The sequence below is a fragment of the Globicephala melas genome, chromosome 10 (genome assembly GCF_963455315.2).
Source record: "Globicephala melas chromosome 10, mGloMel1.2, whole genome shotgun sequence".
Taxonomy (NCBI): Eukaryota; Metazoa; Chordata; class Mammalia; order Artiodactyla; family Delphinidae; genus Globicephala; species Globicephala melas.
Window position 1 is genome coordinate 27,411,076 of NC_083323.1, and position 16,177 is coordinate 27,427,252.

The 16,177-nt window shown below is 36.2% G+C and overlaps 2 protein-coding genes across 3 annotated transcripts in view; one reads left to right on the plus strand and one right to left on the minus strand.

Moving 5' to 3' along the window:
* EEA1 (early endosome antigen 1) overlaps positions 1-4,140 on the plus strand; it is a 131,335-nt gene extending 127,195 nt beyond the window's left edge. For both annotated transcript variants that reach the window (XM_030856399.2, XM_030856401.2), the window contains one exon: positions 617-4,140. In XM_030856399.2, the coding sequence (XP_030712259.1) occupies positions 617-739 (123 nt within the window). In that variant the 3' untranslated portion in view covers positions 740-4,140. The remainder of the gene's footprint in view (positions 1-616) is intronic.
* Positions 4,141-6,981: 2,841 nt separating this feature from the next.
* Positions 6,982-16,177, minus strand: part of PLEKHG7 (pleckstrin homology and RhoGEF domain containing G7) — an 88,676-nt gene continuing 79,480 nt past the window's right edge. Inside the window, 4 exon segments of the mRNA XM_060306262.1 lie at positions 6,982-7,089; positions 8,093-8,190; positions 13,386-13,539; positions 15,471-15,550. Of these exon segments, the coding sequence (XP_060162245.1) occupies positions 6,982-7,089; positions 8,093-8,190; positions 13,386-13,539; positions 15,471-15,550 (440 nt within the window).

Sequence of the window (16,177 nt, forward strand, 5' to 3'; positions counted from 1 at the left end):
AAAAAATCATTTTAGGGCTTCCCTGGTGGCGCAGTGGTTGAGAGTCCGCCTGCCAATGCAGGGGACACGGGTTCGTGCCCCGGTCCGGGAAGATCCCACATACCGCAGAGTGGCTGGGCCCATGAGCCATGGCCGCTGAGCCTAAGCGTCCGGAGCCTGTGCTCCGCAACGGGAGAGGCCACAACAGTGAGAGGCCCACGTACCGCAAAAAAAAAAAAAAAAAAAAAAATCATTTTAAATAATGCCATTATGTGATGTTTCAAGTTTATATTCCTATTGAAGAAATTATGCCTGAAACATTTTATAAATAGGAATAATTTTCACCTGATAGAAGTGCTTTATTAAGCACTTTATTAAGGCATTAAAATGCCTCCTAAGGTTCTTCTGAGAATTCCAAGATAAATTCCATATTAAATGTTTAGTACAGTATCTGATTAAATAGGAAGCATTCAAATTAACTAAGGGATTAAATCGACATACTGAGATTTTATATTATTAAATGCTAATCACTTGAAAGTTAGTATACCTTCACAGTGAAGTTTGCTGTATTCTTGTAGTCTCATAATACTTTTGGTAGTTTTTATGCTTAAAAATGTTTAATTTTTGTCATTTACAGCATCACTGCAGACAATGTGGAAATATCTTCTGTGCTGAGTGTTCAGCCAAAAATGCCTTAACTCCTTCTTCCAAGAAGCCTGTTCGTGTCTGTGATGCATGTTTCAATGACTTGCAAGGATAATGGGTTATCACAACTTCAGAGTAATATTACACTAACATTAGATTTTTAATAATACACTTAATAGATATCTTGGACTACTACTATTCGGTTTGGACAGTGGTTGCAATACTAAACCAAATTAGAATTCATATATTTTGGAATGTTATTAAGTAAAACTCTTCTATTTTTGTGAGACTCAAGCCCATCTTTCATTACTTTTTTCCATTTACCCTGGAATAGCTTTCATGCCAAGTTTAGAAGTAGCCAATGAAATGTAAATAAATTTTGGATGGAAATGAATTTTGGACGGAAAATAGCAATGTATTTTTTTAAATATAATTTCATTGTTCAGAAATGACATGAATGCACTTCCATAGCTTACTTCTTTCTCCCACATTTAGTATCAAGAAATGTACATGGGTGATGTTACCATATCAGCTATGTTGCACAATAACACATTATATTAAATATTCTCATTGTGAAATGCATAGAACTATAAAGCTTTTTTTCCCTTATACACAGGTCCATAGCTCAGTTGCATTGTTATGTTACAAATTTACTACTCAAGTGTTCCAAATACAGATTATATTTAAATATTAACTATGAATTCAAACATGGTTTTTATTTTAACAATACTGATTAAATTCTCTTGGGTGGATTTTATGAAAACCTGGAAAATTATTTTATGGTTATCCTCGGGTTGTATTTTAAAGATTAGGGTTAATTTTTCTTTTTGTCTTTTTCTATCTCATTTTTAAACTCCCACGTAGTCTTAAGAATCCTACAAAACTTCCCACCCTCATCCCCAGTTGGAAGGTGAATAATAGAAGTTGTATAATGCTTGTATTCTCTGTTTAAGTGGGAAGTCTTCTGAGATTAGCCTTCATTTTATATCCTCATTTTGTCTCTCCAGCATCTTCAAGAATCTGAATTTGCTTTTTTAATGGATCTGCTTTTTTCAAGGTAATTTGGTTTAACCTTCTCAAGCATAGCTCAGCTTCACTGTAATTGTTTTATAGATTTTGCATCTTAAAGCTAGTAACTGATATTGCTATAGTCTTATCTGTGAAAACAAATACAAAATGGTAAGGAGACATTAAATATTCTGCTTTATATTCTCTTCTTACCTAATAGGGAAGAAATTTTTTAAGTTTTAAATTTGACTTAAATTTTAAAAGGTTCTGAATTTGGGGTTCCATATCAACTGTGTATCTGTTTACTCTGCAAAAATAATGCTATGAAATTACCTTGAAATAACAGTTGGATAATAGAGTATCGCCAAAAACAGATGTATTTAGAAATCCCCAAATTATAACTAGAACTGAAACAGACTGGCAAATTGAGGGTAATTAAAAATTAGCTTATTTGGATGCTGAACAATGGAATTGAACTTTATCAGTCTTATTAATTTGGAAAATTGGAGAACATCTGAAGAGAGAACTCATTAATATTGGTTTATTACTCTGAAGAAAGTAAAGCTATATATTCATTCAGTGCAATCATTTGGTAATAGGGAAGGATGGGAGCTAATATTTCATTTATAATACATAGTTTATAATGTACACTTGCTTTCAAATATCATGCTGAAATTATGTTTATGCTCTTCCTATAATGTATACAAACAAAGAGATTGCCATATATTCATTTAATTATTTAAAAAACCCATTTAAGTAAACTCTGTTGTCAGTAGCTACTAAGGACCCTGATTGAGTCCCTGGACTCAAATAAACATATATCCTTGAGCGTATAGAATGAAGAAATACAGTGGATCTTTATTAAAAATAAGTTGGATAATAAAAATTGAGCTAAAATTATTTATGCATTTTCATATAAATTCTTTCAAATAGTCTTAATTCTGTACTTATAAGTAAATTAATAAGCATGTTGGAAAAACATTCACAGCACTATTGTTATTATTTTTTTATGATATGAAACTTCACGGGAATTCTTCTGGCTTAGAATATTTGTTCACTCATCTCCCAGTTGGGTGCACTGAAGGCCTATCCCTGTCTTGTCCCCCCACCCACATATTCATAAAAAATTGTGGGGACAACAAATATAACCATATGTATTTAAGTGATTTTCTACTCTTCATCTAGCTAATCTCACTTCCTAGGCCCCAAATAATTAGGCTATTATATTTAGAAATGAAACAATATTTTGCTATTAATCTCACCAATAAGATGTTTTGGAAACAAAAATTAAAGGGTTTTCTGTTTCTTTTAATTAAAAAGTCATCTTCTGAGTGCTTACTGGTTCGACATTTTAGATGTCTGCTGGTACTATTTGTCAGTGATTTAGAGCTGGCACGTATGGAGTCCCAGCTCTCAGCTCTAATGCAAAGCCTATTGGCATCACCTGTTAGTAAATTCTAAACCCAAGCACAGAAATGTGAGTTAAAATCAAGTCTTGCTGGGTTAGTGTACAATAAACTACACCTACACCTACAGAATTTTTAGTAGAAAGAAGACAAAGCTGCTGGTATAGGATTTGTTTATTTTGAAAAAAAGAGGGAAACAAACACAACAACCTCAATGCAGTGTGTAATTTTGTTCAACTACCTCTTAATGTGGAATTAGCTAGTTTAATAGTTTCTTCATAGTAGTGTTACATAGTAACTGCCAAATTTGTTAGTTCCCCATCTCTCTTGAAGAGGCTTTATGATTATTTTATAGTTTTGGGAACTTAAAAGCCACTTTTTTTTAACCTTGCATTTGCATAAAGATGTTTAGCTTTTAAGTGGAAAGCAAATTATGATCATATATTTTGATATTCATGACCTATTTGACTACAGCAGTTTTTTTTAAATGCACTTTGGCTATGAAACCATGGATGATTTGATCCACAAAATTTAAACGTGCCATCAATTTAGTATTCCTAGACAAGAGCTTGATGAATGGTATTCTGTAATTATATAATGTACCACACATTATTGTCTTAATTGCCCTTTGCCTGAATTTTAATGATCAGTTATTGTTGCAAATGTGAATACTGTGCATAAACTTACTAAATTTATGTAAAATTGTATAAAGCAGAATTGGAAATAGCTAGGTCCTCTCCCTGTAGAAGTAGTGAATTTACTGTAACATGATGCAGTTATGTATATGACATTCTGTACTTCTTGAACTGGATCATATATTCATAACTTCTGTAGATACTTTTGCATGAATATTTTGTTTAGTTTTTGGATTCATTGTGTTGTTTACTACTTGTGATCATGTAGTCGTGCCTTATTTGTGAGAGAGTTTAGCTCAGTAAATACTGTGGTTTCTAAACTCAGTGAGTGGAAGGTTATTGATTATAAATGTAACTGATAAATTATATAACATTTGAATCTGTATAAAGAACAATGGAAGAATCCTTTATTGAATTGTTGCTTTTTTAAAAAATATGCTAAAGATATTAAAAAATAATTTCTAGTATATTCTGTGACTAAATTATTTTGTCTATTTAAAAAATTAGCCATTTTACATTAATTTATTTACAGATTTAGAACTTTGCACTTGGATATAGACAATGGGTGTGCTTTATTATTTTAAATTAATTTTTATTGGAGTATAGTTGCTTTACAATGTTGTGTTAGTTTCTAGTGTACAGCAAAGTGAATCAGCTATACGTATACATATATCCCTTTTTGGATTTTCTTCCCATTTAGGTCACCACAGAGCACTGAATAGAGTTCCCTGTGCTATACAGTAGGTTCTCAGTTATCTATTTTATAGATAGTATTAATAGTGTATATATATATGTCAAGCCCAACCTCACAATGGGTGTGCTTTAATGTTCAACTAAGACTAGTAATTAAGTTCATATTTCAAGAGAAATTACTAATGCTATTTTGCTCGAGACAGCCCCTTTTCATTTCATTCATTATTGAGAAAAATAACAAAACTAAAAAATATTAAACAATATTAATCTCTTCTTTCATTGTACATTTAATACCCAGGTGACCATTTAAAGGCTCAATGTACCATTGCTTTTTACTGATTTTTTTTTTTCCCCTGGGAACCAAAGTTCCAGAAGGGATTTTTCATTTTACTCTGTGTTTCCCTCTGAAGACAATAACATGTATATCCTCAAGCACTTAATATATTATATATTAGATATGCTCTTTTGTGAGCTTTATAGAATTTCACTTTAAATACATAGTATATTCTTTTTTTTATCTTATTGTGGTAAGAACAGTTAACATGAGATCTACCCTCTTGACAACTCTTGTAAAAGTGTACAGTACAGCAGATCTCCCGAGCTTACTCATTTTGCTTAACTGAAACTTTATGCCCATTGATTAGTAACTCCCCATTTCCCCCTACCCCCAGCCTCTGGCAACTACCATTCCACTCTTTTTGATTCTATGAATTTGAGTATTTTAGAAATCTCATATAAGTGGAATCATGCAGTATTTGTCTTTCTGTGACTGACTTATTTCACTTAGCATAATGTCCTCAAGGTTCATCTATGTTGTTTCATATTGCAGAAGTTCCTTCTTTTTCAAGGCTGAATAGAATTCCATTGTATGTACGTACCAGAGTTTCTTTATCCACTCATCTGTTGGTGAACATTAAGGTTTTTTCCATATCTTGGCTATTGTGACTAGTGCTGCAGTGAACACAGAAGTGCTAATATTTCTTTGTAAAAGCTGTTTTACATCTTAACTAATTAAATTTACATGTTAATTTAGTCAGTCTTTTTCTTCCTTTAATGAGATTTAAGGGAGAAAATAGTTTTATACATATAAACAAATATATGTTTACTGGACTCAGACTAAAAGGAATCTTGGGAGATCACCTAGTCCATTGCCCTTTTCCTAAGTTGGCTGATATCTAGAAATCCTTGCAAGAAATTGTTAACTTTTTTCTAAAAAAGTACATATTTTTCATCTCTAAGAACTCACTTGAAATTTGTTCTCCTGTACTTTGCCTTTTTTTTCTCATTTATTCTTAGGCATTGACCATAGTTACTGCCTTCCTGATTTTCCTTTCATTTTCACTTACTCCTAATAAATATGACATTATTATACATGGGCTGTGACCCTCCATTCTAATGGTGCTTGGCCCTTGAAAATAACTGTTATGCTGCACTTGTCTATACTGCCTGGTTTACATGGTGAAATCACATTTTTCTCAAAGAATTAACTGTGCATGTGACTTCCCCAAGCATCATCCTTTCTATCCCATTCTCCAGCTTAAGGAGATCAGTTAAGGTATAATTTGTCTTGCAGTCCAAGTTGATAAATTTACTACTTCCATTTTGGAAACTGCAAAAGGTACCATGTCTGAAATTGAAATCTGTGGATTTCCTTTTGATATAATCTGACTATAAGAACTAGTTCCTTACATGTAGTTAATAGTATATTCCACCATGATAATAGTTCAAGCTCTCTTTCTTAAGAAATTCTAATGATGTTTCAAGTCCTGCCAAATAAGACGAAGTAACTGTACTGTGTCTCTCTCTCTCTCTCTCTCTCCTCTCTCTCTCTCACACACACACACACACACACTCAAAACCAGAAAGAAGTTTTATGACAAACTCCACTGTTCTTCAAAAAGTGAGATTTAGAGAAAGATATCCTACTATTTCTATGAAATTTCCCAAGTAAAACTGTTAACTGGTGAAACTGGAACAGATATTTGCTTTTTCTTTCTTAAAACAATGGAATTTAGTCTTTGGGATTTTCTCCTTCCATGTTAAGAGTTATATAAAGTATACCTGAGATAAATAAACTGTTGGAGACTAGGAATTTAAAAACTGCTACAAAGATGGAGACCTTATTATTCATTGCTTAGTATGTTAAAAGAGCAATCAAGCTTTGTATGAGGTAGGACTGTAGAGCAGTAAGGCTGATTTATAAGTCATGTAGGAAACTTGGTTTCATTACAGATACACACAAAGTAAGATGCTAGAATTCATATCAGATGCAAGCAGTGGGCATTGTTTTCCTCCTGATACTGCATTTACCTGATCATTCACCTTTTACGAATTATAATAGCATCATACTTCCCTCACCCCTCTTGCAAGCCTGACTGAAGCATTATAACGTAGTCTGGATATCAGCATGTATACACTTACCAAGAAATTCCTTCTGGTTCAAATTTGTTGCAGCCATTATTACTCTACGCTGAGGAATTTCCTAGCTTAAATTCTGGAACTTCTTTAAAATGCACATTTTCTTTTAGCTCATCACTAGGTAAGTGTTACAAGTTTGAATGAAAGAATACCTTAATCCCCAACGTGTAAAAAGGTGTGCCACTTGTTTTGGGTCCTTAAATTTCCGAGGATTCTGCAGGCAAAGTGAATATGGACATCATCTTGGTTTCCTGACTCTTGGTGAAGCAAGAGATTGCTGCTGTTAATTGTGCAATCCATGTTTTCTGTTAAGAAAGAAAAAATATATAGAGAGAAGAAAATGTTAAATTTCTCACATATTTGGATTAATATTTTCCTTTGTATTTGTTGACTTGCTCTTTAAAACTGAAGACTGATGAAACATTTGCCTATGTTTCCCATTTTCTTTCTTAAATCGAATATATCATAAATACCTGTAATCACATATGAAAATGCAAATGGATTAGATGAATATGGTATGCAAGCTGGATAAACAATTGTGAGGAATCAAGAAACCATAATAGTCAATGACGACTACTTACAAAGATGAATACTGGGAATATAAGTAGTTTGAAAGCTGAATTTCTTGAATTTCCACTTTGTGTAGAAACAGAAGTTCTTAATCAGTGGCATAACTTGAAAAACAGACTGAGGGAGGAAACTGACTCCTTGAAAATAATGTAGTCTTCCATTAATTGTCTGGCCACATTGCTGCCCTGATGAAAGCCTACCAGGGGAAAGACAAAAATGGAAACTTCTAAGATAAAGAAACCAGAGTCAGATAGGCAGCTGCTCTTCAGCTCCATAGCTGTAAAAACAGTAGCATAGTTTCAAAGGGTGAAAAGAAGACTTGACACAGTTCATTTCTGCAGGAGCCCCTCACTTAAGCTGGCATCATACTGTGTGCATACTGGGGCTTTGGAAATTGATCGGAGCATCTTAAAAATCCAGCACGCAATCCAAAGCAGTTCTTCCCTCATTTCCTACAGACCTCCCAGAAGTCAGAGGCAGCTCTTGAGCTTCTGCCACAGGAAAAAATGAGGGAGGCTGTGTCCACACTGGGGATGTAAGAAGATGGTCAGTTCTGAGGTTTCTGAGCCTGGTATGGTCTAGATATTCATATCCTTCCCCTCCTTCCAACCTCCCCCCTTTCCAAAGCAGGAGAGGAAAATACACAAAACTTTCCATTCACTGTTCCTTAATGAGCTTGGGGTGAGATTTTTTTCCTTAAGTCTGAAGAATCAAAACCTACAAAATTGAAATACATACCTTGATGTTTTCTGTTTGGGCTTGTAATAAGAATGCTGCTATACACTGTTGATAGCTGTTTTCATGTTGTATGAGGAAAGAGTTTCTCAGCCCAAAGACTAGAAAAAGATTAAAGACAAAAAGCCAAAGCATTTAATATGAAATCCAGTTCCTCAATACAAGAACCTGGATTTCTGTTTGTTTATTAATGAGTGTGGGAGGTTTATGTCGATTAAAAAAGAATCTGATTCCAAGACCAAGACTTTACTGCTATGTCCAAGGAGAGACCACTTAAATATGAAAACCTTTTCTTCCTTAGCCAATGACTTCTGGGGCCTGAGGAAATGCATTTATGGCTTAAGTGATGGAAAATGTGTTCCTTCCCAAGGAAAAAGCTTAGCATAATAGGTAGATTTTGTGTGTGTAAAATATAGATAATACAAATATGAAAAATAATACAATCACTGTTTCTTTGACCTCCACCACTCCTTTTAAAAATGTTTTATTTTTGTACTTAAAGGGAAGTCACATCAAAACAACAGTTAAACAAGTTAAGATGTACCAAAAATACAAAACCACCTGAATGCTTCACAGCAGTCCAAGAAAAGCCAAAAAAATGGACTCAAATAAAATCCAACATCCACCAAATTACGTGAAATGTAAAACAAAACAAAAAATGTTGGCATGGTTTCTGTGTTTGAAAAGAAACAGTCTATTCTGTCATTTCCTAGCTGGTCTCTTAAAGAAATGATAGGAGATACTGGGAGAGCAGATTTTCCTCTTTTTATACAGCTGGAGCTCTTAAAATGAAAGCTTCTTCCTTGAATTATTTATACAGCACCAGGAATAAAATTTTGCAGCCTATACATTCTTTCTACAGTCAATTTATGTTCAGGAACAAACAAAACCAAACCAGGGCTGGCTCTGGGTCAAAACAAGTACTTCAGAGAGGAGGAGGAGAACACTGACTCTTCCTGGATGACCATTAAGCTGATGCTTGCTCACAGTCATTATTTCTGTTCCTTGAAGTTTGTGTTTTGTTTTGTTTTGTTTTTGCGGTACACAGGCTCCCGTTGTGGAGCACAGGCTCCGGACATGCAGGCCCAGCGGCCATGGCTCACGGGCCTAGCCGCTCCGCGGCATGTGAGATCTTCCCGGACTGGGGCACGAACCCGTGTCCCCTGCATCGGCAGGCGGACTCTCAACCACTGCGCCACCAGGGAAGCCCAGTTTGTGGGTTTAATTCAGACTCACTGAGGCAAGTTGGGCCTCATTTCAGAAACAAAGCAAATGTGAGACTTTTATTTTCTTAACTGCAAGAACTACTTCACTATTACAGATTGTAATAGACTAAACCTCATAATTCCTAAATTCTACCACAACAAAGCCTGTCAAGGTCATGAAATTCTGTCCAGCTTCTCTGGGGTGAGAGGACTTAAACCTATTAAAATGACTTTCTGGAAAAAAGATCTGGCTGTTTTTGTTTTACTCCCTGATTTTTCTCTTTATAAATTCCCTATAGTAAGTGAGGCTTTAAAGATCAGGTTGTTGTTCTTGGCTGGATTTCAGATTCCATGTTCCTCAAAATTGTAACTGTAGTTCTCAGTTATTTAAGGTATCCCTCATCTGTTTAGTTTGTAATATGGCTACTAAGGGCTTAATAAACAAAAGGACCTGGTATGGCTAGGCTTAGAAAATAAAATAAGGAGATAATAAATGGTCAGGAATAGCTTTTTTCTCTCTGATGTTCTAATATAATGATTAACAATTAATAGTTGACATCATTTATTCAGCACCTACTATGTACTAGGCACAGTGCTATGTATTTTTTTCCTTTTTGTGTCATTAACACCACACAGCAACTGTATAAGATAGGTCAACTAACTCCAAATAGCCAAAACAATCTTAAGAAAGAAGAATGGAGCTGGGATCACACTCCCTGACTTCAGACTATACTGCAAAGCTGCAGTAATCAAAACAGTATGGTAGCAGCACAAAAACAGATACAAAGATCAATGGAACAGGATAGAAAGCCCAGAAATAAACCCAAGCACTTATGGTCAATTAACCTACGACAAAGGAGGCAAGAATATACAATGGAGAAAAGACTGTCTCTTCAATAAGTGGTGCTGGGTAAACTGGACAGCTATTGTAAAAGAATGAAATTATAATGTTCTCTAACACCATACACAAAAATAAACTCAAAATGGATTAAAGACCTAAAAGTAAGACCAGATACTATAAAACTCCTAGAGGAAAACATAAGCAGGACACTGACATAAATTGCAGCAACATTTCTTTGGATCCATCTCCTAGAGTAATGAAAACAAAAGCAAAAATAAAAAAAATGGGACCTAATTAAACTTAAAAGCTTTTGAACAGCAAAGGAAACCATAAAACAAAAAGACAACTTACAGAATAGGAGAAAATATTTGCAAATGATGCGACCGACAAGGGATTCATTTCCAAAATATACAAAGAACTTATAAAACAACCCATCAAAAAATGGGCAGAAGACCTAAATAGACATTTCTCCAAAGAAGATACACAGATGGCTACAGGCACATGAAAAGATGCTCAACATCACAAATTATCAGAGAAATGCAAATAAAAGCTACAATGAGATACCAGCTCACACTGGTCAGAATGGCCATTATCAAAATATCTACAAATAATAAGCTGGAGAGGGTGTGGAGAAAAGGGAATCCTCTTACACTGTTGGTGGGAATGTAAACTGGTGCAGCCACTATGGAGAACAGTATGGATGTTCATTAAAAAACTAAAAATAGCATTACCATATGATCCAGCAATCCTACTTCTGGGCATATATCTGGAAAAGACAAAAACTATGATTTGAAAAGCTACATGCACCCCCAGTGTTCACAGCAGCACTATTTACAGTAGCCAAGACATGGAAACAACCTAAATGTCCATCGATAGATGAATGGATAAGGATGATGTGGTGTGTGATGTGTGATGCGTGTATGTGTGTATGTGTATATATATATATACACACATACACGCATCACACATCACACACACACACACACTGGAATATTGGCCGTAAAAAAGAATGAAATAATGCCATTTACAGCAACATGGATGGACCTACAGATTATCATATAAAGTGAAGTAAGTCTGACAGAGAAATACAAATATCATATGATACCGCTTATATGTGGAATTTAAAAAAGGGATACAAATGAACTTACTTACAAAACAGAAATAGACTCAGACATAGAAAACAAATTTATGGTTACCAAAGGGAAAAGGTGGGGAGGAATAAGTTAGGAATTTAGGATTAACAGGTACACACTACTGTATATAAAATAAACAACAAGGACCTACTGTGTAGCACAGGGAACTAAGTTCAATATCTTGTAATAACCTATAATGGAAAAGAATCTAAAAAAGAATATATATGTATGTATAACTGAATCATTTTGTTGTATACTTGGAACACTGTAAATCCACTATACTTCAATTAAAAAAAAAAAAAGTCAACTAATTCCCACTTACAAATGAGGGCACAGATTAGGTGAATTTTTCCAAGGTCACACAGCTTGTGAATAATATAGCCAGGATTTGAAACTAGGTCTCTGCCACTCCAAAGCACAATCTCTTCTTTTTTCACACTTTACACTCTCTCACTCTACAGCTATTCTACCTCATGCACTGTGTCTGAACAGTTAAAATAGCCACCAGAGCAATGAGAAAAATATTTAAAAAACAAATGAAATGGTAGTGACAAGTCAAAAAGTAACAAAAGATGGTGGAAGTATGGTTTTTAAAAAGGTATTGATTTTATTTAAAAAGAAAAAGAAAAAGGAATACAGGAGAAAAAACATGCATCTCCTAAGGGAATCCTGTGATGTCAGATTTCCCATAAAGTCCAGTTGGCTGGCAGGGCTGTGGCTGACCTGAGCCCATGCTGCTTCCCTCTCTTGCTTGGGGGATCTGACACCTTCCTCCACTCACACCCATTTATCATGGCAGAATCTTCTAACTATGGCCACTGTAGTAAGAAGGTTGTGCTCCTCTGAGATGCCCCCTTTTAGGCTTGCTCGGGAAAGCTCTCTGGTTTATGCAGACTTTGGCCTGTGACAGTGATTGGTCCGTGCCAAATCCGATCTAAGAGGCCTTAAGGGCTGCCCAGTTGCTTTTCAGCAAATCTTAGTAGACACAGAAAGAATAGACAAAAGAGGCAGAAGGCTCTAGTTCTGGATACAGGTTTCCCCTCATTGGAGCCCTGCTGCTCTTGGGGAGAGAGTTTGCATCCATTCACGAGTTAAACATTTAAATGTACAACTTACATAACTTAATGATGTGAAGTTTTGCTATTATTATTATTCATTGGTGTATTCACTGTGTAATGTGGCTCTGCTGAGTACAAGTAGGTCCCGTGCTAATGACTGGTGCTCTGGGCTTGGCTGCTGGAGTGGGAACTGCAGGACATGGATGGTGCTCCCTCTTTTCCTGCTCCTCCCTTGGGACAGGAAGGCCCTCCACTCCTGCCTGGCTTTGCTGGTCTTCTAGGAGCCTGTACCCAAGACAGAATGATGGATGCTTCCTTCTGAACACTGCTGCCACCCACCCAGTTGTGAGTAGGCCAGAATGTCCTTCAAGTCCCTCCGAGGCCCAGGGCTTTCCTGACAGGATTTATTGATCTTTCATTGCTCTGAGAGCTCCATCTTTGTAACTCCAGGGCACTTACAGAGTGCCTGGTTCACAGGAGACGCTCAGGAAATGCTTGAAAAATAAAAATATGCATTTCTGATCTATACACATGATGTATATACGTATGTACATGTACATATTTATATATTTATTTCTGGCATTTTTCTATAGAGCAATTGCAATAAAATATCTTAGGCTTGCATAGCATGTCATGGTTTACCAGTGCTTTAACAACAGCAATAGTACTAAAAATGGTTAACAGAATAACAATCCTAATAATAGCTATCATTTATTGAGTGCTTTACCTGCATTATTTCATTTAATTCTCATGACAGCTCACTGGGGTAGATACTATCCTGATTTTACCAAGATGAATCTGTGGCTTAGAAAATTTAAGTACCTTCACACAGGGTCACACAGCTAGCAAGTGGCAGAGCTGGGTCATCCAAACATTGGAAGCAAGTCCAATACTCTTTCCGTAAGTAGCCTGTAGAGTGAGTGATATTTAGCTACACAGGAACCCAGTATTATCTTTCATGAAGATTTAAATTAGATTCATGTCCTGTTACCAAAAAAGGCCAACATAAAACTCTGGGAAAGCAAACAGATGAGCTGAATGATGAAAATAGACACATACCTGACATGTGGAGTGGATCGAGACCTCTGACAACCAATCTGTCTAGTGGAATGGGCTGATCGAGTACCATACATGAACCACCTTCTTTGATTGCTGTTTGTAGCTCAGGAATAAGTGAAGGGCACATTAAACCCGGGTCTGAGCCTCCAAGTTTCTAAAATTAAGGAGAAAAATAATGCAATAAGTAGGAAGTAAATATTGATGCACATACTTCAGGTACATCCTTAAGCAAACTGATTTTTAGAAACAATTGCTTGAAATACAGCTTACTATTCTTTCTGGGTCTCGAAAAGCATTTCCCAAAGTACACAGTGATTTAAAGCACAGTGTTTCTGATCCCCAAGTTTAATTACCTGAATAAATAACAGGGTAATTTCATAGCTGGGAAACATTTAAATCATTATCACATCAATGGGAAGATCTTCATTTACAGTAGTATCCCTCTATGGTACTGAGTTAAATGAACAAGAAAGAGAAGCCTCATGTTGGCCAACTCTGTCCATGGGATCTTATACTAAAATCTAAATAAATAAATTCCATGCTCTATGATTTGTAAATAACTGAAATTGTTTTGAATATATAAAATACTGAATTTTTTAAAAAAGGGTGTCAGAGATTGGGATGTACGTGAAGTAATTTCTGCATTAAATAGTGAAGAGAAATTTAAAACAGATAACATTCCTTATTTCTTCTTCCAAAAAAAAAATGAAACCTGGTGTCTTCTCCGGGTGGTTCTCTCAGATTTAGCAGACGGAAGAATTTAAAGAGGAATTTTAAACAGATAACATTACTTATTTTGGAATCAAGTTGTGAAGCATGAAACCAGAACATTATCTTATAATATGGCCAATAATGGGCTGCCACTAGTTCATGGGCTCTGAGTTGTGCCATCATGTAAAGAGAAGGTAAGCTGTGCTTAACGTCAGGTTTTAGAAGGGGACAGAGATTTTTCAGAGCTTGCCTGTCAGACATGCTAGCTGGGTAGCTGAAAATAAGAGGCCATCCAACTTTCAAAACTGTGACTTAGTATTCTCCAACACCCATTCCCCCCTCAACCACTGATCAACTATGCACGGATTAATGGGTGTCTATTTTATTGCTTAAAGACACTTAAATTATTTAGCTCAACTAATCAACATGCCATCTAAAAGCTTAGGTTATTAAAAGATCTGAGAGATCTAGTCTCATAATCTTACATCTGTGTAAGGCTAGTCGTTTAGTAAAGAAGTGAGTGGGTTAGAACAACATTAGTTATCTCCGACAGCCAAAAACATACTGCAGATCCTCTTCCCATCTCTAAGGGCAGGTGTCTGAGGGCTGTAGAGGAGGCCTCTTCCTGAAAGCACTCACACACACCAGTCAGGGAAACTGTGAAATGGGACATTAGATAGAAAGCCTTTGGTGGACCATGAGACCCATGGCTTAACGGGGAGTAACAACAGTAATGGTAACCATTAATACTTAAGGGAGAAATCCCTATTCTTAGAAGGGATTTTGTGGCTCTAGCCCCTGGTGACTCGTTTTTTTCCTGTGATGCCAACTGTACGTTTGTTTGGCTTCTGCAGTTCTTAATTATAGGCAGACACTGAGAGACCAGGGCTCCTTCCCACCTGCAGCCCCCAAAGCATTATTTCTCAGGAAGAACATGAGAAGGGGTGGTGGATATCACCTCAGCACTTGGCAGCAGACGGTTTAGAGAGGCCCCCTGCTCTGGCAGCTTTTGTTGTGATTGTCAATTTGGATGAGGAAAAGGCGGATATGGACAAAAGTATCTTAATTTTATTTGCTGAGGCAGGTCAGGCATAAAGTCCTGTGGCTTCTGGGACTCTCCTCGAAAGTATACAGACTAAGTCATTCTAAAACTATACACACCCTTTGACATCCTTAAGAAATGGGACTTGCTTTTGTTACTGTTTTCAGTCCAGCACTCTACGATGGAAAAAGCCAGTATTTTAAAATGCCTCCATTTTTTAGAGGGTAAAGTCCGATCTGATGTATAAGAAACTTTTCTCTTTTTAACTCAACTTATTCAGAAATATTTCTAAACTCATTTAGCAGAATTATTTAGAGACAACAGCATTTTACCTTTTTGTTGCGCTTAGTTTTCGTAACTAAGAGGAAATCATCAAAGAGAAACAGATAAACATCTAGGAATCTTGTGCTTTCTGAGGAAAGAAAGAAGATGAAATTGGGGCTGGAAAGAGTAAGCAGAGTTTTTTTTTCTCTTTCTTTTTAAATCAAAGAATCCCTTAGAAAACAACACAGGCCGGGGATCAGGGCACACGAGGCTTGCAGCTCAGGGGGCTACAATCACGTGGGTCAGAAAACTGCATTATGGTTGAACTGATTTCTCCCCAAGGCAGGGACTTGATGTGAGCCCACCCTTCCAACTTTAAAGACATTGTATTTGTGAGGCATTTCATGTGGATCTAAGGTTACCTGGATGATATCTGTCGTGGTTTCAGCTAAGCCTAGGACACATCTATTGACTAACAGAACTCCAGCATTTTGGCCTCTTGACTCATCTGTGTGGTCATTGGCAAAGGTATACATTACCAGAAAAAAAGGCACTTTGTCATAGCTGTGGACTGAATTGCATCTCCCCCAAATTCTATGTGGAAGCCCTACCCCCTCCCCACTGTGTATTTGGAATAAGGAAATAATTAAGATTAAATGAAAGCTTAAGGGAGGACCCCTGATCTGACAGGGTGAATGTCATCCCCAGAGCATGCTCTCTCCCTCTCTCTCTCTCTGCCACGTGTGGACACTGAGAAAGCTGGAAAGAAAGCTTT